General features: G+C 39.7%; 3 protein-coding genes and 1 long non-coding RNA gene across 16 annotated transcripts in view; 2 read left to right on the forward strand and 2 right to left on the reverse strand.

The window, feature by feature from the left end:
- The window catches only part of BOLL (boule homolog, RNA binding protein), a 109133-nt gene extending 88067 nt beyond the window's left edge, over positions 1 to 21066 (forward strand). Inside the window, exons 11-13 of one of the 2 annotated variants that reach the window (XR_011387176.1) lie at positions 1959 to 5375; positions 8579 to 8714; positions 20557 to 21066. Coding sequence is in view for 1 of the 2 variants with exons in the window: in XM_070070440.1 (XP_069926541.1) it covers positions 1959 to 1985 (27 nt within the window). In the remaining variant the exon portion in view is untranslated. Of the gene's footprint in view, positions 1 to 1958; positions 5376 to 8578; positions 8715 to 20556 lie in introns of those variants that run through there. The other variant, XM_070070440.1, reaches the window with a different exon arrangement.
- The window catches only part of LOC103348807 (uncharacterized), a 92127-nt gene extending 65688 nt beyond the window's left edge, over positions 1 to 26439 (reverse strand). The window contains exons 1-3 of one of the 2 annotated variants that reach the window (XR_517110.4): positions 26075 to 26437; positions 22965 to 23106; positions 1852 to 2017 (exon numbers count right to left, since the gene is read on the reverse strand). This is a non-coding gene — a long non-coding RNA (uncharacterized lncRNA). Of the gene's footprint in view, positions 1 to 1851; positions 2018 to 22964; positions 23107 to 26074 lie in introns of both variants that reach the window. The other variant, XR_011387177.1, reaches the window with a different exon arrangement.
- The window catches only part of RFTN2 (raftlin family member 2), an 87368-nt gene continuing 65313 nt past the window's right edge, over positions 5242 to 27296 (forward strand). Inside the window, exons 1-2 of one of the 11 annotated variants that reach the window (XM_051849318.2) lie at positions 5242 to 5375; positions 24126 to 24330. In XM_051849318.2, coding sequence (XP_051705278.2) covers positions 24192 to 24330 — 139 coding nt within the window. In that variant the 5' untranslated portion in view covers positions 5242 to 5375; positions 24126 to 24191. Of the gene's footprint in view, positions 5376 to 8583; positions 8715 to 22977; positions 23116 to 23198; positions 24331 to 27296 lie in introns of those variants that run through there. The other 10 variants (XM_051849321.2, XM_051849317.2, XM_051849320.2 and 7 more) reach the window with 10 other exon arrangements.
- Positions 5372 to 8413, reverse strand: MARS2 (methionyl-tRNA synthetase 2, mitochondrial). The gene has a single exon (XM_002712268.5). It carries the CDS (start codon positions 8335 to 8337, stop codon positions 6499 to 6501), a length of 1839 nt encoding a protein of 612 aa, XP_002712314.1. The 5' UTR covers positions 8338 to 8413; the 3' UTR covers positions 5372 to 6498.

The raw sequence follows: 27296 nt of genomic DNA on the forward strand, positions 1-27296 counted from the left end.
TTCTTATAATTTTTAATATTAGATTTTTACAGTTTAGAAGCTATTATTAGACCATACAAGTTTATAATTGCTATAACTTTGGTACATTATTCCCTTTATTTAAAAAAAAGATTTATTTATTCATTTACTTATTTTGAAAGTCAGAAATGGAGAGAGAGAGGGAGAGAGAGAGAGATCTTCATTTGCTGGTTCAATCGCCAAATGGCCACAACAGCCAGCACTGGACCAAGCCAATAGGGCCCAACCAGTTGGGCCATCTTTTGCTGCTTTTCCCAGGCCATAGCAGGGAGCTGGATCATAAATGGATCAGCCGGGATATGGACCACTGCCCATATGGGATGCCAGCTTCATAGGTAGTGGTTTTACCCACTACACCACAAGCTAACCCCCCTTTTATATTGTTATATTAAGTCTTACTGTATCTTTAATAGTGACCGTCCATCCCCTCAGTATAAATTGTCAAACATTGCTAAGTCGACTTTCTTTTAGTTAAATATGCCTAATGTTTTTCTTCATGTATTATTTTCTCTGTTTTTAAGTACATCCCTTTTAACTGCATGTATGACTTTCTATATTTAATATTGAACATTGTTGACTTTTGAAAGTTTTTAAAAAAAAAAGATTTATTTATTTATTTGAAAGAGTTATACAAGAGAGAAGGAGAGGAGAGAGAGGTCTTCCATCCACTGGTTTACTCCCCAACTGACCGCAATGGCCGGAGCTGAGCCAATCTGAAGCCAGGAGCCAAGAGCTTCTTCCAGGTCTCCCATGTGGGTGCAGGGGGCCAAAGGACTTGGACCACCTTCTACTGCTTTCCCAGGCCATAGCAGAGAGCCAAATCTGAAGTGGAGCAGCCAGGACTTGAACCGGCACCCATATGGGATGCCAGCACTGCAGGCAGCAGCTTTACCTGCTACGCCATAGTGCCAGCCCTGACAGGGAGTTTTAATTACACATATTTGTTTTTATTTCTGCCATCTTATTATGAGTTTTCTATTTACTATATTTTTCCCTTTTGTTTGCCTTTTAATCCCTCCCATCTTCCAATGGATTGAGTTTTTTTCATCTTTCATGAAAAAAATACATGCTATTTATATTATTTTGGTGTGATTAACCTAAAATATATATATATATTGCTTTTTTTTTTTTTTTTTTTTTTGACAGGCAGAGTGGATAGTGAGAGAGAGAGAGACAGAGAGAAAGGTCTTCCTTTTGCTGTTGGTTCACCCTCCAATGGCCGCCACGGCTGGCGCACTGCGGCCGGCGCACCACGCTGATCTGAAGGCAGGAGCCAGGTGCTTCTCCTGGTCTCCCATGGGGTGCAGGGCCCAAGTACTTGGGCCATCCTCCATTGCCTTCCCGGGCCACAGCAGAGAGCTGGCCTGGAAGAGGGGCAACCAGGACAGAATCCAGTGCTCTGACCAGGACTAGAACCTGGTGTGCCGGCGCCGCAAGGCGGAGGATTAGCCTATTGAGCCGCAGCGCCGGCCTATATATTGCTTATTAACTTCATATTTTAATATATAGCTAATTCAAAGAAGCCAAACTACTGAAATTGTTTTTAATGTATTCCAATATAAAATGTATTATCCTTCTAAATATATTTTAATTAGGAAAAAATAATTTTACTGAAGAGAATAATCATTCCAATCTGTAACAATAAATCAGAGTCTAATTTTTGAAACTTCATCTTAATGTTAAATCCCATAAACCAGATTGCCAACTAGTGAGAGATAAGTGCAGAAGAGTGGTAGCATAGGAAAGTTGTTCCCATTTCCCCCATTCCATACACCAAGAAAGGTGGCATCCTCCATTTCCATGGTTATTCCTACCATTATCCCTCTGGCTTACCCAGTAAGTCATCCAGGCTCCCTGAAGATAGATGTTTCATCCAAAAATCCTTAATGACTGAAGGGCAGGGCTCATCTCTCCTTGGAGCTATAATTGTCTTCTTGCAGGTGGCTTGGTTTCCTGAAATATCCTGACATCTCACACCATCCTGTTCTTAAGTGAGGAGCTGTACATTTGAAAATCCGTGGTGAGTAAATTGTGCCAAAGCCTAAAGAAGCTGAAATTCATTCAATTCATGGCCAAGAATGAAACTTTCATATTATACTCTTACTTTGTGAAGATCCAGGTATGGCTAAACCTCCCAGTAGCTATTCAGAAGAAGAGGCAAAATAAAGAATACATTATTTCTAGTTGTCAGGGCCATAGAAAAATTCTCTTGGTGTGTAGGGCTCTTCATTTCCTTTCCCTAACCATGGAAATGTAAGTAGAAACTAATGTAATACAGTTCTAAAAATAGTGTTTACATGTGATCAACTGTTCCGGCTTAGATAGTTACCACCTTAATTCAGGAGATCTATTCTGGGTAACCAGAGACTACTTAAAAACTATTCAAAGAAGTCAATTTCATCTCTAATTAGTTAGTCCCTTCTCTGCTGAAAGTAGTTATTGGTGATACAGAATAACAGCTTCAGCTGGGCTTCTCCTATGCTGTGTCTAGAAAGAGGAAGACACTCTTCTTGAGAGATTACAATCCACACTAATTAACTTTAATTATTGTTACTGTTTTGACACTTATAATAATAACCTCCAATTTTGGTGTGTTCCTCTTGGTGAGAGTTAACCAATTGTATCCAAAGCTCCTACAAGAAAGTAGGGCCAGTTGTGTTGTGCTGAAATGACATATTTCACACTTAGTTCTGCTGGAGATTCAAAGGGTTTCTTCTAGAACCTGTGCCTATCCCTGTCCAGACTCTAAATTCCTAAACTTTTGCTGCAAAAATGGACATATGACTGTCAATATGTCTACACTCTTTTAGGTGCACTACTGTTCACTCTGGAGCAAAACACAAGGCAAGAATTCACCAAGGTTTACAGCACCCTATAACCTCACCAGTAAGAACAGTTGTTCTATGTCTGACAGAATTATGATAACAGGACATTGCCTCCAGTGGGTAATTACAGATTATCATGCAGCGGCTTTATGAACTAAGCCTTAGCCAGGAGGCTATGCCTTCTCCATAAATCCAGTGTTACATGAATGCAAGCCAACACTGTCACTACATACTTGGTAGAAGTGGGGCAGACAGAGATCCATAAAACCATCCCTACCATAACACCCAAAGGAATCTATTGAATGCTTAAAACTGTCACTAGCTACTACTCAACAATTCTTGTTAGAGGCCTGCAACCTGATCAGATAACTAGCTTCACTTCACTTTCAGAACTTCCATGATCTACAGTTATATCACAATCACAAGTACAACCTTGCAAAAAATGAAAGGCCTGTGCCCTGGGGCCTATCTTCCAGCCTAGGGCTTTCTGAAGCACTCTGGCAAAAACTTTATATCCAGTTTCTTAAGCTCTTCATAGCCCCCACAAAGTCCACACATCCTCAGGAAAAAAAAGATGTTCAAGTCTCCTTCCAGAATAACTAAGGTTTCGGTTAAATCAAAGATTTTGTCTATTTCTTGCTCCTCCCTACAGCCACAGGTTTTCTAACTTGAGGTACCTAATCTATTACTTCATTTGTGAAATAGTCCTCTGGTATACAATGGTGCTACTTAAAATATACATGGACTGCTACTTCTTATAGGTACTTAATAGGTAAGACTATAGTCTACTGAGCTGACATCTTTTAAAAAAAAAAAAGTTTTATTTATTTATTTGAGAGGCAGAGTTAGAGAAAGAGAGGTCTTCCATCTGCTGGTTCACTCTCCAAATGGAGTCAGGAGCTTTTCCAGGTCTCCCACGTAGGTGCTAGGACAGAAGGACTTGGGCCATCTTCTACTGCTTTCCTAGGCCATAGCAGAGAGCTGGATTGGAAGTGGAGCAACCAGGACTTGAACCAGTGTCCATATGGGATGCTGGCACTTCAGGCAGCGGCTTTCCCAACTATGCCACAGCATCAGGCCCAACATCTTGTTCTTAATTCTTCTAATGTGACAGCCCATGAACACTTTTCTGAAGTAGGGGGAGTCTTAGAGCTCTACAAGCTATCATATTCTGCCAGAAGTGGCTAGGATGCCCCCTGTTGGAAGTACATGCCCTCCAATTTTAAATTTCACCTCTCCATTTGCCATTCTTAAACGGATGGAATATATCAAACTATCAAGCAAGTACCCAAAAAATATTTGCTTTACCTATTATGCCTTCTACAGAGAATCTGATTCGTCTTACGTTTCACCACAAAAGTCAGATCCAATTTACCATGCTCAACCACCCAAAAAATATCCTGTATTTTGTAATAAATACACCTTCTCTAAACTGGTACCCTGTTTTCTTGTACCTTCTGGAACTACAAATATGCTGATAGCCAGTAAGTGCCTGCACAAATCAGACTTTCTTTTTTAATATTTATTTATTTATTTGAAAATCAGAGTAACACAGAGAGAGGAGAGGTAGAGAGAGAGGTCTTCCATCCAATGGTTCACTCCCCAAGTGGCCACAACGGCCGGAGCTGTGCCTATCTGAAGACAGGAGCTTCTTCCGGGTCTCCCACGCGGGTGTAGGGGCCCAAGGACTTGTGGCCATCTTCTGCTGCTTTCCCAGGCCATAGCAGAGAGCTGGATCAGAAGAGGAGCAGCCAGGACTAGAACCGGCTTCAGGCCAGGGCATTAACCCACTGCACCACAGCGCTGGCCCCAAAAATCAGACTTTCCAGCAAACCAAGGTCCAGTGAATTGTCCAGCACAACCAACAGGAAAGAATTCAAGTTGAAAATACTGTTCCATCCATGGTAGGAACTGTAACTATTATAAGGGTACTTCAAAAGCAGAAGCTATCACCCCACAAGTTTTCTAAATCTGAACACATACCATATTTGACCACCCTCTGCTCTATCCAGCCCAGGAGATACTATTAGGAGTATGCTATCCCACAGTGGTCAGCCTAGGAATCCCAGTTAGGTCACTAGAATATGTTATATGAAATATCCAGAATTGTGAATAAGCAAATTCTTAAGGAACATTTGTGGAAACAGATGTTCCACCCTTAGAGTGTCAAGCATTCTTTTCCAAGCAATGTTTCCAAGCAACTGGAAACTCCTCACCTTGCTGATTAATAAACAGAAGTCAAATGGTGGCACCTAGAATAAATCTGGGGAGACTATCAGCATAATAGTTTACTTCATGGTGAGCCCTCTTTGCTTGCTACCATACTTAAAATAGGTTCTCAAACTTTGGCCTAGCAGTCCAATCACCTATAACACTGGCTTACTATGTTGTAGGCCTTTTATAAGTTGTTAACATCTCTGGTGTTTCCTTATGGAGCCTTGGCGAGATCCCTAAATCCAGTTTGAGTTTCTTGGATCAATTCCTCTCTTCACCGTCACCTTCAACAAGTGCAACAGAACAGACCTGAATAAGGTACTTACAAACTTTTAAACTTTATTAAGTTAAAAGAGCAAAATAATCAGCAAAAAATTATTTGAAAGTAAACATAAACATATTAACATCTATAATAACTATTACACAATCTCTGTATTGTATCATAGATCCTAACAGACCAAAAAAGTTACATGAGGTAAATTGTTTGTGGATAACAGGTGTATTAAAAAACAAAATATTCCCCATTGATATTTTTATTTACATTATACCTATATCATTGTATTATTTACATTATACCTATAATCTAACATTAAAGTTTAAAATTTGTTACCACGTACTTCGAGAGCTTTACAGTTTATCATATAAACAACTTGATACCTACTAGCTTAAACATTTAACAGAGTAAATATTATTTGCAGTAGTCTGAAAAAAAAACTGAGATAGTTTTTATTGCTTTCTGTTAAAACAGCAGTGGTTGTAAGCAGTTATCCCTTATTTTAAGAAAGACAATCAAAATTCAAAGATCTCCAAAACTAGAAAGCAGAAAACTATTCTAAATTGTCTGACGGTTCAATCTTAATTGAATGAGACTAGAGCCATCTACTGGCTGAAAGGTAATGTTACAAAACACCATCAGACTTTACCTAACAAAAGTATAGAATCCTACTTGTAGATTTAAGAATGATGAATATAAACAAAAATCATGTTCTGGATCACCATTTTTGAGAGTTTAATTTTTTTAACAGGCGACCAAAAATATCTAACAATAAAAGATGAGGTTGGAGACCACCAAACCCTACTTTTAATAAAAGGAGTCACTACATATACTAATTATAATTAGCATGAGAGGCAGAAGCCATGAGAGGTAGTTTAAGCAAATAACTCTAGTTTGGAAGGAGTCACAATGAGAATAAACAGTATCAGCAATATTGTTTTGTACCCATCTGAGACATGTTAGACACTAGTGTGCAAAGAACAGTGGTTAACCAGTACAGAGGAATGAACAACGGGATAGGAATCTGAAAGGCTACAAACCTACACAGGGACACCACCACTTATGGGCTCATATGATGCAACACTTTAGAAAACACTGGTATAACTTTCCTGAAAATGAAAAGTAATCTATTTGCTTTTTTACCACAAACCACTAAGAACAGAGTTTCTAGGTCCTGTGGGCTTTCACCAGCCAACCCCGGGACTGGTCCAGTCTTGGAAACAAAAGCCCAGTTTCAGGTCCCAGCCTCCTGCCCTCAAAAGGGCAGGGATGTCCATAAAATCGAGGCAAGAAACGGAGCTTTCCAAGGCTTCTCTCTGTGGCAGAAACCCCCAGCCTAGACAGCAGCTTATCAGCTAGGTTTGGGGTGACAGGCTGAAGCAAAGTTCCAAAGACTCGCAAACATTCCAAGGCCACATGAAGCACAGTACCTAGCCAGGGGGCATCCGCTGGATTCTCCCAGTTCAACTTCCAGGGCGCATGTCTTTGGACAAAACCATTAGTTTGCCGGACACAACTAGACACTGCCTCCAGAGCCTTATAGATCTGAAAATTATCAAAGTGGTCTGCTACCTGCTTGGGCAAAGTGGCCACTGCTCTCACCAGAGCGTAGTCCTCTGCTCGAGCACGAACTGATGGCCCCATCAACCCTGGTTCACTGGGGAAGCAGGTGGTACAAAAAGCTGGGTAGGTCCCAGAAGGATTTATTCTGTTGGCAGTGCATCGGTTCAAGAGACCTCCCAAGGCATCTGCCAGCTCAGAATCCAGTAACTTAACAACCTTTTCATCATAATAGTCACAGTCCCAGTTGGGAACGCCCTGCCGAAGAAGAAAGTAGCGGAAGCCATCCACAGTATAGTGTTCAAGGCAAGTCCTGGGATCCACCACGTTGCCCAAGCTCTTGGACATCTTTTGGCCACAGACTGTCCAATGAGAGTGGACACAGATGCGGTGTGGTGGGCTCAATCCAGCCCCTAAGAGGAGGGCAGGCCAATAAATGGCGTGGAATTTGAGAATGTCCTTACCTATGATGTGAGAGGTAGCCGGCCACCAAGATTTGAACTCATCATTTGGGTAGCCAATTACAGTGAGGTAGTTGACCAGGGCATCCAGCCATACGTAGATGGTCTGCGAGTCGTCCCCGGGCACCGGAATGCCCCAATGCAAGTGGCTACTCCTGCGAGACACCGACAGATCTGGCAGCTCCTCCTCCAGCCACTGAAGGACTGCGTGATAGAATGGCTCCGGGGTGATGGTCTGAGGGTTGCCCCGCAGCCACTGTCGGAGCGGCTCCTGGAACTGGGAAAGCCTAAAAATGTAGTTTTCTTCCTTGGTCCAAGAAACTGGATGCCCGCTCTCTAGAGATACAGGACAGGACTCCCCAGACGGGCCTGGCTGCCGGGTGACCTTGGCCTCAGGCAGAAAGCACTCGTCCGAGGCGCAATACCAGCCTTCATAGAGCCCCTTGTACAGCAGCCCCCGGGCCTTGAGCACCTCCCAGAAGTGCTGCACAGCCAGCCGGTGCCGGGCCTCCGTGGTGCGGATAAAGTCGGTCGATGAGACCCCTGCCTCCTGGAAAAGCTGCTGGAACTGGGAAGAGACTCGGTCGCACAGCTCAATTGGGGCCAGGCCCGCCGTGGCAGCCGCCTGCTGAATCTTCAGGCCGTGCTCGTCGGTACCGGTGGAGAGTCGCGTGGCGGTGGCGCTGGGAACTCGGAGGCGACGGTGGCGGCACAGGGCGTCCGCCAGTAGCGCCGAGTACAGGTGTCCTATGTGCGGCGCCGCGTTCACGTAGAAAATGGGTGTGGTGAAGTAGGCGCGCGCGTCGCGAGAATCGTCGCTGCCGCTAAAAGAGCTCGAACTATAGTGGCGTGGGCCAACGTACCCCTGGAAACAAACCTTAAAGGTCCCCAGGCGTCCTAACGGCCGGACACAAACCCGCAGCATGGTGCCGGCCGGCCCGTATCGGCGGAGGCGGTGTCCGGGCAGCACGTGTGAGGGGCGCATGCGCAGCCGGCCGCGCCGCTGCTTCCGGTTGGACGACCAATGAAGTCCGCCCGCGAGCACCAGCCTGCCCCCGCGCCCTCTCCCTCCACCCGTTTAAGGCCGGGGGTGGGGAGATTATCAACGGAGTCTTATAGAGAGCTGCGTTTAATGAAGTTGTCAAACAAGGTCACTTTTTTGTGACATCCTGAGTTTCGTGCTTTGAGTTGAGATCTTATATTTATGCATCTGTTTCCCCTTCTAGGCTGAGCTGCTTGTGGCAAAAATCTCACATATTCAGGCATTTCTAAAAACCCCTGTCACAGGCTGGCATACTGCAGGACAGAGAATGACCTCCACCTATGCCTTAGTCTGCATGTAAATTTCATCTCAGAACCTAAGTAAGTCTGGGAGAGGGGAAGGAAGAAAGAAAAGAAAAATAATTCCCCAGAACACTTAAAGGATAAGAACTGAAAAAGGGGAAATCTTTAATCAGTTTTTGTTGACTCAATAAAAGTGGTGGATCTGTGGTGCGCCAAGTCCTTACCAAAGATTATTGGGAACTGCGGAGGTGACATGCAATATATTGCTGTGTACATTAGTAAGAATTAATTTTGAAATTTATTTCTTAAAAATAGTTAATTTTCTTTTAAAGTCTTAAAGCCCTTCTAGCACAGTGATTTCCAGGTTTGCTTTTAGTAAGGAAATTTTAAGTCTTCTGAGACTAGACTCAGGAGTCCAGAATTGGATTAATATTAATCCATAGTTCATAACACTCTCAATATGGTATGTGATTGTAATTTTTAAGTTTAAAAACAATAGGATGTGCACTAACAAAATAGAATGGAACATCTGTGACCCCACAAACCAACCTAAGAGCTGAAAGTGGTTCTCCAACAGCAGAACCAGCAGCTAGAACTTGATTAGAAATGCATATTCTCAGGCCCAGTGCCTTTCCTACTGAATCAGAACCTCTAGAGGTGAGTCCCAATAGTTCAGGTTTTAATAAAGAGTTATCCAGGTGATTCTGATGCACACTAAAATTTGAGAATCACAGATCTCAGAGATTACCAGTGCTTTAGATCTGTGTGCTAGTGTTCTCGTCCTCCTGTCTTCCTCCCAGGAATAATCATTGTCCTGAATTTTTTTGCATTCATGTTACCACATATAGAGTAGTATGTCTCAAATACAAACTGTTTAATTTTAGTTGCATTTTAACATGTAGTCTTCCCTTTGCCTTTTTCATTCAACATTTTGTTACTAAGATTCATCCATGTTGTGGTATGTAAGTTTATTTGTTTTGATTGTTGCATGATAATCTGAATGAAGGCATAAAGCATCTGTAAATTGGATCTGATTTCTGTGGAGAAAAGGAATGTGGACAAATCAAATTCTCTGTAGGAGACAGAGAAGTGAAACAAATGTCCTTTGGATATTCACTTGTAGTTGATATAGCAGCTTAAGAGGGCAAGTGAAGGATAGGTAAAACTTAAAACTGGTATGTACAGCCCCCTCCAGAAATAGTATACAAACTGAGATTAAGAGAGGAATCAAATTCTCTAGAAATTCTCACTTCCCACCATCACGTCCACTGAATCAGTGCTTCAGCATATAAGCATACTATTTTTTCCTTCCAACCAAAAAATAAAAAATCAAGTTCACCTACCATTACTGCTCCAATTGTTTCCTTCCAGTTAGAGCAGAACTCACTTGAACAGAACTCCCTGAAAGAAATGTCTGCTGGTACACACGTGAGCAATTCAAGTTTTTTGCTCATAGGAGAAACTTTCTTATATATGTTTCCTAATACCTATATGCTAAAGCTCCTCTTGAGTATATACCTAGGAGTGAAATTGCTAGATCAGAGTGTATGAATGCTCGATTTCACAAGATAATGCCAAGATTTGTTTTAACATGATTAAACAAGTTTATGCTCACATCAGCAACATTCCCTTAAAAAGCTTTCTTCAATGTTAGGTATCATTTGTCTAATTTCTGCCAAATGCCTGCAAAGTGTTATATCACTAAAGTCCATTGCAGTACGATTCACAATAGCTAAAAAGTAGAACTCTCTCTTTCTCTGCCTCTCCTCTCTCTGTGTAACTCTGACTTTCAAATAAATAAATAAATAAAACTTTAAAAAAAAGTAGAAGGAACTCAGAAGTCCATTACCTGATGACTCAATAAGCAATGGAATATTATTCTGCCATAAAAAGAAATTAAAAGCCATAATACGTTCTAAGTGGGTAGACCTTTAAAATGTTATGCTGAGGGCCAGCGCTGTGGCATGGCGGGTGAAGCTAGATATGATCATCATAGTAGAGCGCTGTGGGTCTACTAGGCACTGAATTGTACACTTTAAAATACTGAAAATGGTAAATTTTGTATTATGTATATTTTATCACAATTTTAAGTGTTATCTCACTGTGACCTGTCTTTTGTTTGTTTATTTTGTTTTTTTAGAAACTTAATTACCTTTTTTAATTTATTTTTTAAGGAATACAAATTTCATAAGTACAACTTTAGGAATATAGTTATTCTTCTCACCCACACTCCACCACTCCTCCTCCTCCTCCCTCTCCCCTTCCCAGTCCCATTCTCCATTAAGGTTCATTTTCAATTAACTTTGTACAAAGAAGACCAACTCTATACTAAGTAAAGATTTCAACAACATGAACACACACACACACAAACTGTTTAAAAACTAGTTTTACAGTTAACTCTCAAAATACAACTCATTGAGGACAGAGATCCTACATGGGGAGTTAGTGCACAGTGACTCCTGTTATTAGTTTAACAATTAACACTCTTATATATGACGTCAGTGACTACCCAAGGCTCTTGACATGAGCTGCCTAGGCTATTGAAACCTTTCCAGTCTACAAACTCTGTCAGTATTTGGACAAGGCCATGAGCAAAGTTGAAGTTCTCTCCTCCCTTTAGAGAAAAGTACATCCTTCTTTGATGGCCTTCCACATCCTTCCACTGGAGTCTCACTCACAGAGATCCTTCATGTAGAACATTTTTTGCCAGTGTCTTGACTTTCCATGCCTGAAATGCTCTCATGGGCTTTTCAGCTATACCAGGAAGCCTTAAGGGCTGATTCTGAGGTCAGTGTTACTTAAAGCAGTTGTCATTCTGTGAGACTGTTGTGTGGACTGCTTCCCATGTTGAAACATTCTATCCTTTTTAATTCTATCCATTATTATTACCAAACACTTGATCTTATTTATATGATCACTTTAACAATCCTATCTATATGTTCACTTTAACACTGAATGTGATCACTTTAACAATTAAGATGGCATTTTTACCACCAAACTTAATGGATTTGGAGTCCCATGACAAGTCTTTAACTTTACCCTTAGAAGTAAATCTGTGGGAATTCTGACCTGTCTTGATTTGCATTTCTACAAATACAAGTGAAGCTTAGCATCTCTTCATGTATTTATGAACCATGTATGTTTCTTTGCCTGTTTATATTTTGTGTCTGTTTTTCTATTAGCTTGTCTTTTTCTTTATTTGCAATTCTTTATATGTTTTTATGCTATTCCTTTATTGGTCAATATTTTGTAATTTTCATATTCCAAATTGTATTTCGTTTTTTGAGGTTTTTTTTTTAAGATTTATCTATTCATTTGAAAGAGTTACAGAGAGAGAAGGAGAGGCAGAGAAAGAGATCTTCCATCTGATGGTTTATTCCTCAAAAAGCTGCAATGACTGGGGATAGACCAGGCCAGGCCAAAGCCAGGAACTTTTTCCTTGTTTCCCACATGGGTGCAAGGGCCCAAGGACATGGGCCATCTTCTGCTGCTTTCCCAGGCACATTAGCAGGGAGCTGGACCAGACTGGAGCAGCTGGGACTCAAACCAACACCCATATGGGATGTCAGTGCTGCAGGCCACAGCTTAACCCACTGGGCCCTCTGTATTTTGCTTTTTCACACCAGAGTCTTAATGAATAGAAGTTCTTAATTTTGATATAGGAGAATTTATCAAAATTTATTTCATAATTGTCATTTTCACCTTAAGAAATGTTCTTGTGATCTGAGGCCAGAGTAAATATTTAGTCATGTGTTAATATAAAAATAAAAATCTTGCTTTTCATATTTAACTTTTTTATGTTGGATTGAAATTTTGTGTATTGTATGACACAAGGATCTAATGTTTTCCCCATATTAATAACCAATTATCCAAGTTCCATTTTTCCACTAATCTGCTATGCCACCTCTGTCAGATAGTAAATTTCCATACACCAAGTTTGTTTCTAGGCTCTTTATTCTGTTGAATTGGATAATTTGTCTATGCCTTACTAAAAGTTTTAATTATTGTAGCCTTATGCTGTCTTAATATACAGATAACTAATTTCTCCTTACTTTTTCCTCAGAAGAATTTTAGCAACTCTTAGCCTGTTTATCTTCAACATAAATGTTATTTGGCAAATTCTAGGTAAAAGACCTATTGGAGTGCTGGTTACCATTACATTAAATCTGTAGTTAAATGACAAATGTCAAGAGCTGGGAGAGGTTGACATATTTACAATACTGAGTTTTATTTAAAATGACCATGAGTATCTCTTCATTTACTTAACTCCTCTGTAATGTTGCTCAGTAACATTTTATAATTTTCTACATATATAACTTACTTAATATTTCAATAGATTTATTCACAGAAACTGCATGGTTTACAAAGTAAATGGTATTAGTTTCTGAAAATCATGGTGTTTTTAATTGTTACAGGTCTATGAAACTGGTAAAAGTTAAACTTTTGTGTTTGAACAAAGAGTGGAACAGCCCTGCCTATTCGGCCTCCATTCATGATCACAACCCCTGTCTTCATAGAAACTGGCACCTTTGAAACCAAAGAGCTCTGCCATGCATAGTTTGAAAACCAGTGATCTAGAAAAATAAACAACTAAGAACAGTCAAAAATGTTTTTAAACAAGAATTTTGTGGAGCCAGTGCTGTGGCACAGCGAGTAAAACTGCCAATTGCAGTGCCAGTGTCCCATATTGGCAACTGTTTGAATCCCAGCTGCTCCACTTCCAATCCAGCTCTCTGCTATGGCCTGGGAAAGCAGTAGAAGATGGCCCAAGTCCTTGGACCCCTGCACTATGTGGGAAACCCAGAAGAAGCTCCTGGCTCCTGGTTTCAGATCAGCCCAGCCCCAGCCATTGTTGCCATTTAGGGAGTGAACCAATGGATGGAAGACTTTCTCTCTCTCTCTCTCTCTATCTCTCTCTCTACCTGTTCCTCTCTGTAACTCTTTTAAGTAGAATAAATAAATCTTTTTAAAAAATATTTAACTGCTGTACCTTGAAAAATTATAAAGCCCTAAAAGTTTTTAAATGTGTGGTGCAGACAAGTAAGATTATAGAACAAAATAAACAAAATGCAAATTTCACTCTATGTAACTATTAAGTATGTGATAAATGTAGGATTTCTAACCATTAGAGAAAGACTTTTTCAATTGGTACTGCTTTTAAAAATCCATTAACTTCTTGGGAAATTTGACTCATTATGAAACTAGCAGCAGATTAAGTAATTAAAACTCAGTGTTTGGGGCCGGCACTATGGCACAGCGGGTTAAGGCCCCAGCCTGAAGCGCCGGCATCCCATATGGGCGCTGGTTCTAGTCCCGGATGCTCCTCTTCTGATCCAGCTCTCTGCTATGGCCTGGGATAGCAGTAGAAGATGGCCCAAGTCCTTGGGCCCCTGCACCCACATGGGAGACCTGGAAGAAGCTCCTGGCTCCTGGCTTCGGATCAGCGCAGCTCCGGCCGTTGCAGCCAATTGGGGAGTAAACCATCGGATGGAAGACTTCTCTCTCTCTGCCTCTCCTCTCTCTGTGTATAATTCTGACTTTCAAATAAATAAATAATAAATAGCCCCCCGGGCCACAGCAGAGAGCTGGACTGGAAGAGGAGCAACCAGGACAGAACTGGCGCCCCGACCGGGACTAGAACCCAGGTTGCCGGCACCGCAGGCAGAGGATTAGCCTATTGAGCCATGGCGCTGGCCATAAATAAATCTTAAAAAAAAAAAAACTCAATGTTGCTCTACTAGCTTATGAATTCTAGGGATCATAACATGTGGCTTTTCCATCTTTGTGGCCTTATGGTGCTTTGCATAAATAGTAGAAGGATTTCTTGAATTATTTTTTTCTATAGTTCCCTGACTGTAGATAATGGTTTCACAGCTCTTAGTTATCTTTCTTTAAAAAAATTTTTATTTATTTGAAAGTCAGAGTTGTAGAAAGGCAGAGAGAGAGAGAGAGAGAGAGAGAGAGAGAAGTCTTCCATCTGCTGGTTCATTCCCCAAATGGCTGCAATGGTCAGAGCTGGGCCAATCCAAAGCCAGGAGCCTGGAGCTTCTTATGGGTCTTCCACACAGGCGCAGAGTCCTAAGGACTTGGGCAATCTACTGCTTTCCCAGGCCATAGCAGAGAGCCAAATCTGAAGTGGAGTAGCCAGGCTACAAACCGGGTCTAATATGGGATGCCAGCACTGCAGGCAGTGGCTTTACGCTCTATGCTACAGTGCTGGCCCTGATTATTGTTGAACTTACCTCTATGAGTATGACCACATAAAATAGATTGGATTTAAAGGTTACTTTTAACCCAAAACTTTCATCTGTGGGGAATAGATTGGATGATATAGAATTATCTCTTAGATGCTCTAACACTTTGGTGAACTAGGGTAATCCAAACTTGTCTATTAACTACCAGAATACTTTGCTGCCAATTATGGAGAACATTTTCTCTTTTTTAATTTTATTTAAATTATACAAGTTTCATGTGTTTCATATACACAGATTAGGAACATAGTGATACTTCCCACCACATTCCAATTCCTCTTCCTCCTCCCTCTCCTATTTCCACTCTTTTCTTTCCTTACTCTTAATTTTTGCAAATATCTATTTTCAGTTCAACAAATATTATGAAGAAAGAAACATTGTTCCTTAACAGAAGAGACAAGGACTGTAAACAGTCATCAGTCATCAAATCACAAAATGTCCATTTCACTCCAATACATTACATTTTAGGTACTCTATTAGATACCCCAGATCAGGGAAAACATGATATCTGTCTTTTGGAACTGGTTTATTTCACTAAGTATAATGGTTTCCAGTTGCATTAATTTTGTTTCAAAAGACAGGATTTCATTTTTTTTTTACAGCTAGGTAGTACTCCATAGTGTATATATGCCATAATTTCTTTATCCAGTCATAAATTGATGGACATCTGGGTTGATTCCATCTTAGCTATTGTGAATTGAGCTATAATGAACATGGGAGTACAGATAACTCAGATGCTGATTTAGTTTGATTTGGGTAAATTCCCAGAAGTGGGATGGCTGGAGCACATGCTAGGTGTATACTCACATTTCTGAGATATCTCCCCATACTGTCTTCCACAAGGGCTGGACCACTTTACATTCCCACTAACAATGGATTAGGGTACCTTTTTCCCTGTATCCTCACCAGCATTTGTTGTTTATTGATTTCTGTATGAGAGTCATACTAACTGGGGTGAGGCGAAACCTCATTGTGGTTTTGATTTGCATTTCCCTGATGGCTGGTGATTCTGAGCATTTTTTCACTTGTGTGTTAGCCATTTGAATTTTCTCTCTTATAAAATGCTGTTTAATTGTTAAATTAACAACAGAAGTCACTGTGCACTTACTTCTCATGCAGGACCTCGGGCCTCAATGAGTTGTATTATGAGAATTAACTGTAAAACTTGTTCTCAAACAGTTCGTGTGTAATGTGTGTGTGTATGTGTGTGTGTGTGTGTGTGTGTGTCTGTGTGTGAGTACAAACTGTTGAAATCTTTACTTAGTATAGAGTTGGTCTTCTGTATATTAAGTTAATTAAAAATTAATCTTAATGGAGAATGAGACTGGGAATGAGAAAAGGAGGAGGAAATGGGGTGGAGTAGGGGTGGAAGGGTGGGTATGGTGGGAAGAATCACTATATTCCTAAAGTTGTACTTATGAAATTTGTACCTATTAAATAAAAGCTTTCTTTAGGAAAAAAAAAAAGAAAGAAAGAAAAATGTCTGTTCAAGTCCTTTGCCCATTTCTTAACTAGATTTTTTGTTTTGTTGTTGAATTTCTTGACTTTTTAGAGATTCTGGATATTAATCATGTATCAGTTGCATAGTTTGTAAATATTTTCTCCTGTTCTATTGGTTGCCTCTTCACTTTTCTGAGTGTTTCTTTTACAGTGCAGAAGGTTCTCAGCTTGATATAATACCATTTGTCAATTTTGGCTTTGATTGCTTGTGCTTCTTGAGTCTTTTCCAAGAACTCTTTGCCTATGCTAATGCCTTGCAGAGTTTCCCCAATGTTCTCTAGTAATTTGATGATATCAGTTCATAGATTTAAATCTTTGATCCATTTTGAGTGGATTTTTGTGTAAGGTGTAAGGTAAGGGTCTTGCTTCATACTTCTGCACATGGAGATCCAGTGTGGAGAACATTTTCATAAAGTTCATTAGTTCATTCCAGGCCTAAGGGAACCCATACTGGAGTGTAGATAAGAATTGATACTACATTTGCATGATATCTAACCACATAGCAAGCTTGTACTAGGGGAAACCCTAATTAGAGTAGAGAATTGAAAGCTATCCTTGAAATCTATCACTAGCAACAATATACTCATAATTCATTACAGAAAGAGGAAGTAATGTTAGAAAACATTTTTCCAAAAATTTATTCTAATTACTCTAAGTACCCAATATGTGACAGCATGGTAAAATATCATTGGTTTAAAAAATTCTCTATGCAGATAACCATGGTTGTAATGCTTGGATATAAGAGTGAAGAGAATTGACTTAGATTCATGTCTTATCCTTTAGACTTCAATTACCAGATGGATCAGAATAAATATAAAGCAAGGGAGAGACAAATGGGCAAGCGATAGAAGAATTTTAGGGCAGTGAACCTGATCTGTGTGATACTTTAATGCTATACACATGTTATTGAAAAACTTATGGAATGTACAATACCAAGAGTGAACCCTAATGTAAACTGTGGACTTTAGGTGATAGTGATGGTTCAGTGTAGATTCATCAATTGTAATAAATGCAGCACTCTGGTAGGGGATGTTGTTAACAGAAGAGGCTTGCATGAGTGGAAACATGGAGTATATGGAAAATCTCTGTACTTTTTGCTCAGTTGTGTTATGAACCTAAATCTACTCTAAAATTTATTTTTTTAAAATCTGAAAAAAAAAACAGTATTTGCTCCAAAAGAGAAATATGCTATTGAAGAAGTATAAATTATTCTTAAGGACAAAGTGGAGAAGCAGAAAAGTTTTGAATGAGGATGTTTGCATAAAAGTATGGAGTGGGTTGCCTCTGCTTTGGATACTCTCATCCCATGTCCGGGTTCCTAGGATAATGTTCCACCTCCACTTCCAATCTAACTTTCTGATACCTCATATCCTGGGAGGCAGCAGGTGATGATCCAGGTACTTGGATTTCTGCCATCCACATGGGAGACAGATGGGGTTCCTGGCTCATGGGTTCAGCTTGACCAGCCCCTGGATGTTGGCAGGCAACTTGGGAGTGAACTAGTGAATGGAAGATTTCTTTTTCTCTCCTTTTTAAATAAATAAATCTTTTTTTTTTTAAAGTATAATCATTAAAGAAGTATGGGGCAAAATATGTAATGAAAATTGACAAGCTTAAAATCTATGAGGCAATACCTCATAGTTTTATACCACAGTTTTATGGTAAATCGCGTGCTTATATAAGTAATACAAATACATTGTTTAGTCAATAGAATGAATTTTCTGTGGTTATTACTTTCTGATTTCCTTGTTTGTAAGTTATTTGACCATTTATTAAGTAAAATCTAAGTATTTAGGAAATTATTCAAAGTGAGGCAGAGGTAATATTTACAAAAACCTTCACAGTAAAAATTTGTTTTTGTTTTTGTTTTTTGAAGAATTACTTTAATTATTTGAAAGACAGAGTTACAGATAGAAGTAGAGCCAGAGAGAGAGGTCTTCCATTCTGCTGATACACTCCCCAAATGATTTCAACGACCAGAGCTGAGCTGATCCAAAGCCAGGAGCCAGAAACTTCTTTCAGGTCTCCCAAGCGGGTGCAGGGGCCCAAGGACTTGAGCCATCTTCTACTGCTTTCCCAGGCCAAGCAGAGAGCTGGATTGGAAGAGGAGCAGCTGGGACTCAAACTGGCACCCATATGGGGTGCCGGTGCTGCAGGCTGAGGCTTTAACCTGCTGCACCACAGCACCAGCCCCACAGTAAAAATTTGAAAATAACTCATGTTACTTGTTAAATATTACATTTAATACAGTTAAATTCCAACTATAAGCATCCCTAATTATAGGCAAGGTATTGGTTCCAGGACTTATGAGGAGACCAAAACCCACAGATGTTCAAGGGCATTATAATAAAATATGATGCCATTTGCATATAACCTATGAACGTCCTCCCCTATATTTTATATCATCACAAGATTACTTATAATACCAATATAATGTAATGCTAAGTAAATAGTTGTTATATGGTATTATTTAGGGTATAATAAAAAGTCTGTACATGTTCAATATAGATGCAATTTTTTCCAGCATTTCTTTTTTTTTTTTAATTTTTTTTTAACTTTTATTTAATGAATATAAGTTTCCAAAGTACGAATAATGGATTACTATGGCTTCCCCACCATACCGTCCCTCCCACCCACAACCCTCCTCTTTCCCACTCCCTCTCCCCTTCCATTCACATCAAGATTCATTTTCGATTATCTTAATATACAGAAGATCAGCTTAGTATACATTAAGTAAGGATTTCAACAGTTTGCTCCCACACAGAAACATAAAGTGAAAAATAATAGATGATTTTTTTAATGATGATGAAATCAGATCAGACCTATTGTCATGTTTAATCCCAGTGAGAGTCAAGTTGGGAGTTGATAGTTTCTTTTCTTTTCTTTCTTTCTTTTTTTTTTTTTTTTTTTTTTTTTTTTTCAGAGGATCAGTTTAGTATGCATTAAGTAAAGATTTCAACAGTTTGCACCCCCATAGAAACACAAAGTGAAATATATTGTTTGAGTACTCGTTATAGCATTAAATCTCAATGCACAGCACATTAAGGACAGAGATCCTACATGAGGAGTAAGTGCACAGTGACTCCTGTTGTTGACTTTACCAATTGACACTCCTGTCTATGGCATCAGCAATCCCCCTATGCTCCAGTCATGAGTTTCCAAGGCTATGGAAGCCCCTTGAGTTCTCCGACTCTTATCTTGTTTAGACAAGGTCATAGTCAAAGTGGAGGTTCTCTCCTCCCTTCAGAGAAAGGTACCTCCTTCTTTGAAGACCTGTTCTTTCCACTGAGATCTCACTCACAGAGATCTTTTGCCAGAGTGTCTTGGCTTTCCATGCCTGAAATACTCTCATGGGCTTTTCAGCCAGATCCGAATGCCTTTAGGGCTGATTCTGAGGCCAGAGTGCTATTTAGGACATCTGCCATTCTATGAGTCTGCTGAGTATCTCACTTCCCATGTTGGATCACTCTCCCCTTTATTTATTCTATCGGTTAGTGTTAGCAGGTACTAGACTTGCTTATGTGCTCCCTTTGACTCTTAGTCCTTTCATTATGATCAATTGTGAACTGAAATTGATCACTTGGACTAGTGAGATGGCATTGGTACATGCCACCTTGATGGGATTAAATTGGAGTCCCCTGGTATGTTTCTAACTCTACCATTTGGGGCAAGTCAGCTTGAGCATGTCCCAAATTATATATCTCTTCCCTCTCTTATTCCTACTCTTATGTTTAACAGGGATCACATTTCAGTTACATTTCAACACTTAAGAATAACTGTGTATTAATTACAGAATTAAACCAGTCATATTAAGTAGAACAGACAAAAAAACTACTAAGAGGGATAATGTATTAAGTTGTTCATTAACAGTCAGGGCTATGCTTCCAGCATTTCTTATGCCCAACTAGTTGAATCTGGATACTAGCCCCCCAGATTATAGAGAGTTGACAATCATTGTTAAAATAGCAGGAATGTTGCGTATTGATAAATGAAAGTGTTTTTGAGCTATCACTGAGGTTCAAATAAAATTTCATTTTGTTGGAATTTTAGAGAGAAAATTGTGTGATTGCTTAATTGTAAACTTAAGGAATCTTTGGTTTATTTACTAATAGTAAAAGAAATTCATTAAAGACCTACTGACACACCACCACATTTGTTCATTCAATCAGTCGCCAGCTGTCAACTGGACATTACCCTCCTGACTGATCTCCCTCCCTTCTTGCCTCGAGCAACCTCCAGTCTACAAACTGATGGTACTTGCCTGCTTCATACTCCCCATCTGATTATTTGACTCCCCTTTGTTGCCTAAAAAAATCCAAATCCCCCTTGTGTGGCCTGAAAAGCCCATTACAGCTTAGCCCTTGCCTCCCTTACAGCTTGAAAGGATTTGATTGTTGTGGTGGTGGTCATTGTTTTTCACAATTTATACCCCTGTAATTCTCAATGCTTCATAGTCCTGATTTGTGCCATACTGCTTTATGATTCCGTTATTTTGCTTAGGCTTTTCTCTCCTCCTGGCATATGCCCCCTCCCCACATGTGTGTGTGTGTGTATGTGTGTGTGTGTCTATGATTTATTTATTTATTTGAAGGGCAGAGTAGAAATAGAGAGACACACACATACACAGAGAGAGAGAGAGAGAGAGATCTTCCATCCACTAGCTCACTTCCCAAATGTCCACAATAGCTAAGGCTGGTCCAGGCTGAAACCAGGAGACTGGAGCTTCTTCTGTGTCTCCCACGTGGGTGCAGGGCCCCATCACTTGGCTGCCCTCAGCTGCTTTCCCAGGCCATTAGCAGGGAGCTGGATCTTCTACACAACACTGGCTCCCCATCTTTCTTTATCCAGTTTACACATATTCATCCTTGAAGACAGCTCAGATGTCATCCTCCATACTGAGTTAGAGGCCTCTTCTTGGGTTCCTTTAGCATCCTATGCATAATTCATTCTTAGCAGCTACCAAACCATATTGAAATAATCCGTCAACTTAGTCTGTCATCCCCATTAAACCATAAATTTCTTTAAGATAGAGGCTACATTTAGTCATCTTACATACATCACATCTAGTTCATTGCCTGGCATATAGCAGACATTTAGTAGATAGAAACGCTTCTTAATACTCTTCTAGGCACTGCAATACGTATCTTCAAATATTTCACTTCTGCCATACTATCCTATAAAAGACAACATGAAACATGACAAGCATGAAAGCATTATGAATAGTCAAATGAGTCTCACTGGGTCAGAATCTGCTGTCTTTCCTGCCAAATTTACCCAGAAATTGCTTACCACTAACCATGCTCATCCTTGGGCATGAAAAACCTTTTCCTCTGTTAAAAACACTTGTGAGCGACAGTCATTACAGCACAGCATGTTAAGCTGCCACTTGGAAATCCTACAGCCCTTATCAGATTGCCAATCTGAGTCCCAGCTATTCCACTTCTAATCTAGCTTCATGCTAATGTGCCTGGAAAGGCAACAGATTATGGTCCAAATGCTTAGGTCCCTGCCACCCAACGTGTGAAACCTGAATGGAGTTCTTGGCTCCTGGCTTCAACTTGATCCAGCTCTGACTGTTGCCAGCATTTGAGGAGTGACCCAGTGGGAAAACTCTCTCTCCCTCCCTCTCTCTACCTTTTAAATAAATAAATCGTAAAAAAAAAAAAAATAAAAAAATAAAAAAAACTTGTGAGATCACACCCTCAGAGGCAGCAGGTGATGACTCAAGTAATTGGGTCCCTGCCACCTGTGTAGGAGACTAAGATTGAGTTCCAGGCTCCTAGCTTTGGGGAGTGAACCAGCAAATGGGAGCGCGCTCTCTCTCTCTCTCTATATATATATATATATATATGTGTGTGTGTGTGTGTATCCCCCCTCCATCTCTTTCAAATAAGTTAAATAAATAAATAAATCAGGGGCACTACCTATAGTGCCAGCACCTCATATGAGCACCAATTCTAGTCTTGGCTGCTCCTCTTCCAATCCAGCTCTCTGCTATGGCCTGGGAAGGCAATAGAAGATGGCCCAAGTCCTTGGGCCCCTGCATCCACGTGGGAGACCTGGAAGAAGCTCCTGCCTCCTGGTTTAGAATCTGCGCAGCTGCAGGTGATTGTTGGGAATGAACCAGCATGTAGAAGACCTTTCTTTCTCTCTGCCTCTGTCTCTCTGTAACTCTGCATTTCAAATAAATAAATAAATCTTTTAAAATAAATGAATAAATCACTTGTGAGAAGTAAGACATCTAAAGACAGACATAAGGAAGAGACAAAAGGTAATAGTGATCTGGAAACTAAATAATACATCTCCCTTTTGAGTTTCCATGGGCTCTCTTTAATGTGATTGAAAATGGTTTCAGGTTTGTGTTCTCTAAAATCTCAAAAGTGATCAGTTTCTTTTGTAGATAACAGGAGGAGCAGTAACAGAATCACTTCCTTCTCCCAACCTATTTATAATGTACACACATTAACATACATATTTTGTACTATTAGCCAGGCATAGTGCTAAGATAGGAGATAAGATTATCTCATTTAGCCCTCATAACAAACCTGTGAAGTAAGTACATTTTACATGAACTTACCTCCATTTTACAGAGGAGGAAATTGCAACTGGACAAGGTCAAACAACTTGCCCAAGATCTGGTGGGCCTTAGGAGCAGGATTCGAACTGAGGCACCTGACTCCAGGGTTCCTAGTTTTGATCAGTGCACCACACTCCCTGACCTGCAAATGGTAAAATGCAATCAATAAGCACTCAATACAATTGGTCCATTATAAGCTGTTCTTGACCTCAAGCAAATAACAACTTATATGACTGAATGAATCAAGTTATCAGTGTCTTGGTTTTTGTTTTTGTTTTGTTTTTAAGTAAGGATACTTTCAAATTCTATGTCAGTTGCTATCATAGCCCTTCTAATAACAGAGTATTTTAAACTATTTAAGGATGTTGAGGAAACTAATCATCCACACAACTCTATCTCCTTTGCCGTTAAATAAAAGCCTCATGCAAATATTTTTATGTAAATTTTTTATAATTGGCAGTTTGAATCAGCATATGATTTTTCCATGAAAAAAGATCTCATATGGAACTAAATCCTCAAAAGTGCTAGCTAAAGACTAAGACACGTTTTTAACTTTACTTTTCTCCTTTTAGGCACCAGAAACATCTTCCCAATAAAGCTAAGTTCCTTTCTGGAAATGATTTTTGTTGCCAACCATGTTGACAATCCATTTCTCTCCCCCCGCCCCCCCCAACTCCCTGCTTTTGCTTTCTCGGTAGTAACGGAGGAAGGAGGTTGGGCACAGGACAGAGGGAAGAGAGAAAACAGAGAAAGATTTGTCTGCCCCTCGTCTGAACATATCTTCTACTTGCAGATAGTTACATCTAAGTTGCACTTTTGCTTTTTTATTTCCATTTTCGGACACCTCTTTTATCATCCAGCCAGCTGGGACAGACAAAGCACTGTTGGTGCTCTGAGCGACAGAACTCTGGTAGGGGGCTGGCTGTAAATTGACGTGGCATGGAAATTCTCCGCTAAGTTGTAGCAGCTTGCGTGTTTCTCTAAAATCAAGCCCAGCCTCCCGGAGCTGTAGCTAAATCATGGGTTCAATGACTTTACAGAAAAATGGATAGTAAAAGTCTCCAGCTCCTTTCTTTGTACCCAAATGTTTTCTTTTTGGGTATCTATGATTTAGCTGAAAACAAAATCAAAGCAGTAAAGTCTGTAACTTTCTTTTTGCAGCTTAAACAACAGAATTTGCTGCTTTCCCTCCCCTTTCCTGCAATTTAATTCTTTACAGATTTTGCGATGGGGTGCGGACTTAGAAAGCTAGAAGACCCTGATGATAGCAGCCCTGGAAAAATATTTTCTACCCTGAAGAGACCGCAAGTGGAAACAAAGACAGAATTTGCTTACGAATATGTATTGCTGGATTTTACATTGCAAGGTACTTTTTGTTTCTATTTTATCTGTTAAATGTTCCAAAGATAAAAAACTACTACTTTTTTGAGTGTTGGTTTGTGAAATTTTAAACTGTTCTTCTTAGTCAGATGGTATGATCAATCTAACAATGCTTTGTTTCTTAATTATATTTGGAAAGAATTTTGTTCTTTTTTTGTTGCGTGGTTCATATGTACTGTACAAAATTAGGAAAGCCGCTTGGAAATAGCTCTTTGTTTTTTAAATCAAAGACTTATTTATAGAAGAATTCATGAGAAATATTTGATTTCCAGACCAAATAGCTATATAAACCTTAATGACAGTTTGTGCTTCAAGCAAGCTTTGAAAGGCATGAGAAAGTAGCATGTAGGAAATACTGCTTCCATCACATTATGGAAGATTGTTTGCTGAGGTAGCTGTGTTAAATTTTGTGATTGTGTGAGCCATTCATTTGATCATGTAGACCAAATTAAACTTAACGTTTAAAAGTAAAAAGAGAAATAAGGTAGCCTCCTGTAAGACACTTCCTTTGCTCCATGCCCTGTCCCTAACAGAGAAACTCTCTGTTCCATAAAGTTGGAAACACAAATAAACAAGTCCAGATGGCAGCTCTGGGGAAGGAGCGGAGGCAGCTTGACTTCACAAATACTTTGCCTCGTTTCTTTGGGAAACTTTAGAGTACAGTACAACTGCATGGACAAAGCAGCTTTTAAAAAAACTGGATCTTTAATGACAAGGTACTAACAATGAAATTTAGAGCAACTTGCTTGCTGTTGAAATTTCCAGATTTTAGTATTTTAACTTCTTGTACAAAAAAAAATACAAAGTTGTATTTTTAATTCTAACAAGATACACAATTCTTATCAGTTCATAGAAAGTTTATACTAAATTATTATGCCATATATTATCTTAATTTTTTCAACTTAAACAGAAATTCTGCTGGAGGGGTGGGGTTTGCTGTGGAAACAGTGCATCTTTGTACAAAAAGCAAGAGCAACCCATTTTTCTTTGTCAAAAATTGAGCTGGCCAGCAAACAAACTCCCTTCCAGAGACATACACAAAATCTGTACATATACTTCTAATATATTCACATTCCTATTTGTATTTAAGGCCAGAGCTACCAAAAGAAGAAGTTAGTATACTTAATTTTCTTTTTAGTTATTAAATTTAAAAGTAGATTAAGGTAATGATGATACTGAGAGAAGCAAACTTTATTCATATGAATTTTTTTCTGTACTTAAAAATCACCATTTGAGAACATATTGTAACATGATGCTTTGTTCACTTCATTAATTTTCTATTTAAATTTTTCAAGACCAGCGTCTATAAGTCCATTGGACAGACATACCCTCCTTAACTGGAAACTTCTCTAAAAGTATTCTTAAAAATTTAGGCCAGAGCCATTTTGTTCTGCTCTTTAAATTTTGCTGCACAGCCTGCCACAGGATCACAGAGCTTAAACTAACTTGAAAAGTTTTTCTGATTCATTTCCTTCCAACAATGTTAACATCTTAAGCAAATCTGCACAAATGCAGTCACCCTTGAATCAGGAACATCTACAGCTTTATTCAAAAAGTCATTTTGGCTTTATTATCAGAAGCCCTTTCTTCTTCTAAGAAGGGAGCATGATCTTCACCGTCCACTCCAGGTGTTTGGAAGAAGTAATATAGTACTCCACGACAAAGTGTTAAGCATGGGCAGAATGTGCAAATATTAACACAGAAAGCAGGCACATATTTCAAAATTGTACCTGGCTCCTATTTGGTACAGGCACCTAATCTCCTCAGGCCTCATTTCTCTCCAATTCTTCCACGGATTTTGGTTTTCAATTTTGGTTGTTTGTGTCCTTGCCTTTGCTTCAGAAGCCAAGAGTCAGTGTCAGCCCAGCTCCTTCCAGATCCACCGTTTCCTGCCCTGCTTCTCTTGTCTTTGACCTCCACCTGTCACTCCAGTGTATAGAGGAGGGAAGCAAAACTGGGTGGAATGAGGCCAGCTTCTGTTTGGCACTGATAGTTCTGTCCTGGGATTGTTGGAAGGAGTGTTGAACAGTGGTACCTCCTGTCTCTCAGAGGCCACCATGGAATGAGCAACCTTGGGGGAAACAAATGGACTGGTGACAGCTGTGTGTGCTCATGAAAGCCTGTCTCTTATATTCTTTTCCTTCGTTTTTTCCAAACAGAGGCCATGGAACAGAGAGTAAAGTACCAATAGTGCAGTAGGAGGAGACCCTTTGAAATATCCCTGTGCCCTGTGTTATGGTGTTTATAATTATTTCTACTCGATTCTTTCTGTCTATCCCCTACTAACCCCCACCTCAGAATTTTACAAGAATATCTCAAATAATGTTAAATGAAATCTCCATGGCAGCATACTTATTTTAGGAGAATGAAATGTTATTTTTATCTCAATGCAAAGTTATCCCCTTTATTGCAAATAAACTCACTTGTCACCTTCCACTCTACCTTTACCTTCAAAGCTTCACTCAGAAAACAAAACGGCTTATACTTCCCAGTCTCTCCTTCTCTCCTCTCTCACTCCACACCCTCCAACCATACCTTCCAGCCTTCCCCATATTATGTTTTCTTGTGATCTTTACGTATCCACAGGAGAATCATTAAGCATTGAGCTCTGGAGTCTGTCATAGTAACTGGGTCCTGAACATACGCTCTGTCACTAGTTGTGGCAAGTTGATCAACTTTTCCGTATCTCAATGTCCTCATCTGTAGAATGGGGATTCTAATGGTGCTTACTCACAGAGTTGATTTAAGGCTCAGAGGAGATAATGGAAAATAATCTATTCAAAAAGGTATTTTTGAACTGATAAAACTGATAAAACTTAACTATTATTACCCTTCTTTGGAAAAAACCCTTTTTCTCCATAGCAGGAGACAATTTGAGTCTCTTCCCACCTTTCAACCTAGCTTCTGCAGGAAGCTTTTTGACCAACCTGTTGGGGTCATTAAAATAATGCC

The sequence above is a fragment of the Oryctolagus cuniculus genome, chromosome 3 (genome assembly GCF_964237555.1).
Source record: "Oryctolagus cuniculus chromosome 3, mOryCun1.1, whole genome shotgun sequence".
NCBI lineage: Eukaryota > Metazoa > Chordata > Mammalia > Lagomorpha > Leporidae > Oryctolagus > Oryctolagus cuniculus.

Coding starts and splice junctions, on each gene's coding strand:
- MARS2 (XM_002712268.5), bottom strand. CDS start 8,337: ATGCGCCCCTCACACGTGCTGCCCGGACACCGCCTCCGCCGATACGGG.